Source organism: Acromyrmex echinatior, chromosome 4 (assembly GCF_024713525.1).
Source record: "Acromyrmex echinatior isolate Ae372 chromosome 4, ASM2471352v2, whole genome shotgun sequence".
NCBI classification, from domain to species: domain Eukaryota; kingdom Metazoa; phylum Arthropoda; class Insecta; order Hymenoptera; family Formicidae; genus Acromyrmex; species Acromyrmex echinatior.
In genome coordinates this window covers 16788705-16793048 of record NC_141855.1, presented here as the reverse complement: position 1 = coordinate 16793048, position 4344 = coordinate 16788705, and the positions used below count along the sequence as shown (strand labels likewise).

General features: G+C 27.8%; 1 protein-coding gene across 1 annotated transcript; it reads right to left on the bottom strand.

The window, feature by feature from the left end:
• Positions 1–587: 587 nt before the first annotated feature.
• LOC105145564 (uncharacterized) lies at positions 588–4344 on the bottom strand. Its single transcript, XM_087405569.1, has 4 exons — positions 4290–4344; positions 3021–3209; positions 2005–2136; positions 588–1197 (listed from the first exon to the last, which is right to left on the bottom strand). The coding sequence occupies exons 1-4, from the start codon at positions 4308–4310 to the stop codon at positions 901–903; spliced, it is 639 nt and encodes a 212-aa protein (XP_087261695.1). The 5' UTR covers positions 4311–4344; the 3' UTR covers positions 588–900.

The window sequence follows — 4344 nt, the reverse complement described above, 5'->3', positions numbered from 1 at the left end:
TTACGTTATATACAGCCTCGTCGACTCATCTTTCTATTTTTACATCCAATTATTATTAAATCGTGAGAATAGATTATATTTGATAGAAATCAATTGTCTATTCGCAAAAATCGTTTTATAACAATTAAAAAATTAAACATGGATCTTTAGAAATCAGCGCTATAATAATTGCTATAATAATTTTTTGGGGATTTCATTACATCAATCCCAAAAAAAAGCGCAATTATTATAGCGCCGATTCCTAAAGGTCCATGTTTAATTATTTTAATGTAAGGAATCTTTATATTTAATAAGAAATCTCTATTTTATTGTAAGTATCGTTTTATAACACTCGAGTATCTTTTTCCATGTTATAGAAATACTTTGATGACGATTACTGTGGGAGAAATACCTATTAGCGTTATTTCTTCAGTAATAATGCTTAATGAATTGTATCCCGCAACATAAACATGTGTACAAGTGTCTAATTAATATTTCCGAAATGATACAAAACGAGAGTATATAAATTTTAAATCTTTCTAATGAATATCAATATTATATAAATTTTTATTGCATTTTAATAAGTATAAAATTAATTTTCTGTCCAATTATTCTTTTTTTCTTTTAAATCTAATTGAAAAGTGATCTGTATTTGCGATAAATTTGGAAAATATCACTTTATTTCACGTATTAGGTTATCGACTTTGAAAGTGGAATGAGTCAAGTTTCCAAGAAAGGGCAACGTCATTTAGTACTCGTATGTTACTTATTCAAACCCTTTAACATTTCGCTTAAACCGCTTTCAAAATGACCGGTTTGCGTATATCGTACGTCAATGATTTATTTCTTGATTTACTTTTCCTTTCAACCACACAGACCTCGCACACCGCCATAATCAGTCGTTCTGTCGCATTTCGAAAGCTAATGATCCGTCGAGTAGTCGGGCTGAGATGGCTGGAATTGGGCCTGTTGGTCGCTATTATGCTGATCGTAGGATTCATGGCCTTGAGAGGTATAAGTGCTGTAGTGAGACGTCTCATGGCTAACATGATCACCTCCGCCTTCAGTTCCAGCGGAAATACCACTTTCATCATGATTCGATTGTGGAATCGGGATCGCTTTTGGCACAGGAACGAAGATCGGCTTGGTCAAAGTAATCGGATGAGGTACGGGGACTGGATGCGGCACAGGCACCGGTTTAGATATCAGGAACGGCACCTAAATTCATATAGCAATCTTGTTCTAACTTTCCTATTACTATTTATACACGCTTGTCTGTTAATGCGTGCTCTCTCTTTCTCTCTCTCTATATATATATGTATGTATTAATTATTGCACAAATATCATGTCTCAGTGATTGAATTGGTTAAGATCAATCCCAAAAAATCGGGAAGTTCTAAAATTGAATTCTTACTGAAATAATTCACAATAAAATTTTTACAGATTTAAAATACTAGTAGCATTAAATGATCAATTTAATTTGAAAAAATACTATTATTATTTCAGTTGATTGTGTTTAAGTCGAAAGTAATCAGCGAGTAGTTATATAGCTGAAATAAATATATTTAAAATACATGTAAAAATATTATACCATCAAACTTTGATCGTATATAGTTAGCGCTTCTTTTACTTAATTAATTTATTTATATCTAGTTATCTTATTCTAACTTATTATTAAATCAACTATTATTTATTTATAGTTATACAATTAATCTTTCTTAAGCAATTAAAAGAGCATGCAAGAACTAGGGTTAGTTCATTAAAATTACAATATAAAGTCATTATCATAAAATTTTTCTATTTTTTATTATATATAAAAATATAAAATCCTAATTTTTAATGCATAAATATAAAATATAAGAATCATATATATATATATATATATATATATATATACATATATATACACATTAGTGTTATTACATATAAAGAAAATGTAACTATAAAGTATTTTATAAAATCAAAATTTTTTTAATTTTATATATCATTAGCTCGTTAATCTTATCTTTAATTGGTAATAAATACCTGCTGATGTACTTCCACCGGAATTGGCTTCTCTACAGGAACTGGCACGTGCTGCGGCACTTTCACTATCTGTGGTACTCGAATTGCTACAGGATGTTTTACAGGCACCGGAAATGGAATGTGATGAGGTACCTAAAAAAACGTAAAAAAAATATAATTAATCAGTCATGTGCGAACATTTGCATTATAAGAAGAAAAATTAAAAATTCGTATGTTTTCATATACTTTTATTAAGATAATATTAAATTGAAATAAGATTATTTTTCTCTTTCTAGCTTTTTTTTCAATACTTATTATTATTATATATTATATATATATTAGGTGTTGGAATTAATTCGTAGCGTTTTTTAATGAAAGAATGTTATTTATTTCACATGAGCATTAAAAAATACATTAATGAAAGTACTTCCCATCACTTGTAAAACGCTACGAATTAATTCCAACACCTAATATATACACACATATATATTATATATATATTATACATATATATATTAGGTGTTGGAATTAATTCGTAGCGTTTTTAATGAAAGAATGTTATTTATTTCACATGAGCATTAAAAAATACATTAATGAAAGTACTTCCCATCACTTGTAAAACGCTACGAATTAATTCCAACACCTAATATATGTAATCTGTATAAATAATTTCAGCATTAAAATGTAAAAAATGTACTTAATTATATTAAAAATTCTTAAAAAAGATGTTCTTAAGAAAATTTCTTAAGAAAAAGCAATGAAATTTTTAGACGTTTTTATTTTTTATAAATATATGAATTTATTGGAAAAAAATGTTTTATTATATTCTATTTTATTTGCTTCTTTCGTTTTATTGTCAAGTATTAGTTTTACAAATCTAATTATGATCTTTGCAATTATTTTGGATCTCAACATCCGATTTCAAATTTTTTAAAATAACAAGATTAAATTTATGAAAACTTGAAAAATATATCAAGTTAATATATCAATACTTTCGAATTGTTAATTAGCTTTCGTTTTCTCGGAAAACTGCTCACCTTAACGGGATACGGTACAGGGACCTTGATGGCTACTGTCTTAGTAACCTTGATCACCTTGGTCGGTACCTCCTGTAAATGTACTGATTGCGAGATGAGTTTGGGCTCATCTGCTCCAAGACCGTGGCCTTCATGTACCAAGAACGAGGGCCATGCCGTGACCGCCATCGCCACCAGCGTGAGTAAAAACTGCAAAGGTGTAACATCGTCATGAAAGCGTAACGGACTTGTCTGACAGATTGTAAATTAGCGATTGAACATGACACCACAGCAATTGCAATGAAAGCAATTGCGTAGAAAATTTCAACGATCAAAATTTAAATACTTTAAATCTCAACATTTATGTAATTAATAGAGTTATAAATTTATGATTTAAATAAATAGAAAAGAATAATTATTTGAAAATTATAATGATGATATATTAATATCAAAATAGTACTTAATTTTTATATTGAGTTAGAACAAAAATTTATAACACTACTTTATTTGTATCATATATCTGTTTAAAAAAATTTTTTTTATTATAATTTGGCAATTATACCATTGATAGAACAAAGTTTTAGTTTAAAAAATCTGTATTTTTTATTACGATACAATGATTTTTAACGAAGTTATGAACAATTATCAAAGTCGAAATGCTCTTTTCAGTTGTCAAAAATGCTCAGTCAGTTGTCAATAACTTAGTAATAAGTTTAAAAAATCTTAGAAATGTTTTTAAAAGAATTTTGTAGGCAAAATCTTAAGCTTTTACGTTATAAATCGAAAATTTTTGCATGTCATTTTTGGTCACGTGACAGACCTACAAAATGAGAAGAAAATTTTTCATTTTGTTCAACTGATAGTTTTTTATATATAAAAATAATCAATTTTATAGAAAAAATACAATGACCTTTCAAAAGTAGAGATTTTGGACTTTAAAACTCTTTTCTCTAATTACAATTTCGTTCATTTTTAATAAAATTACAACTGTTCAATTCTCAAATTCAATACTCAAATTTCAATCACAGTTTATATTTCACGATTATCTGTATTTCTATAGATTTCAATTTAAATATATATTTAAGCGATCGCATTTCGAGAGAAAAATTTTGAAATAATGTCATTCGTAATCCATCATTCTCAAGAGATTTATCAAAATCACTATCAAACACACGTATCACAAAGCCATTTCCAGTAATCCGAAAGTCGTGTTATCCAGAAGAAATGAAGAAATACGATGATTCTGAAATCTTCATGATTTTAAAATTTTTGACCACGGTAGAAACTTACGAATTTCAACATGATTGTCATCTTGTGGTTCTGGATCAAGATCCGATGGTGTTTT

Bases quoted from the DNA above. Each gene is read 5' to 3' on its own strand.
- LOC105145564 (XM_087405569.1), bottom strand. From the start codon at position 4,310: ATGACAATCATGTTGAAATTC. The intron at 3,210-4,289 runs GTAAGTTTCTAC...ACACCTTTGCAG, and splicing joins TGACAATCATGTTGAAATTC to TTTTTACTCACGCTGGTGGC. The intron at 1,198-2,004 runs GTATTTATTACC...ATATGAATTTAG, and splicing joins CGGTGGAAGTACATCAGCAG to GTGCCGTTCCTGATATCTAA.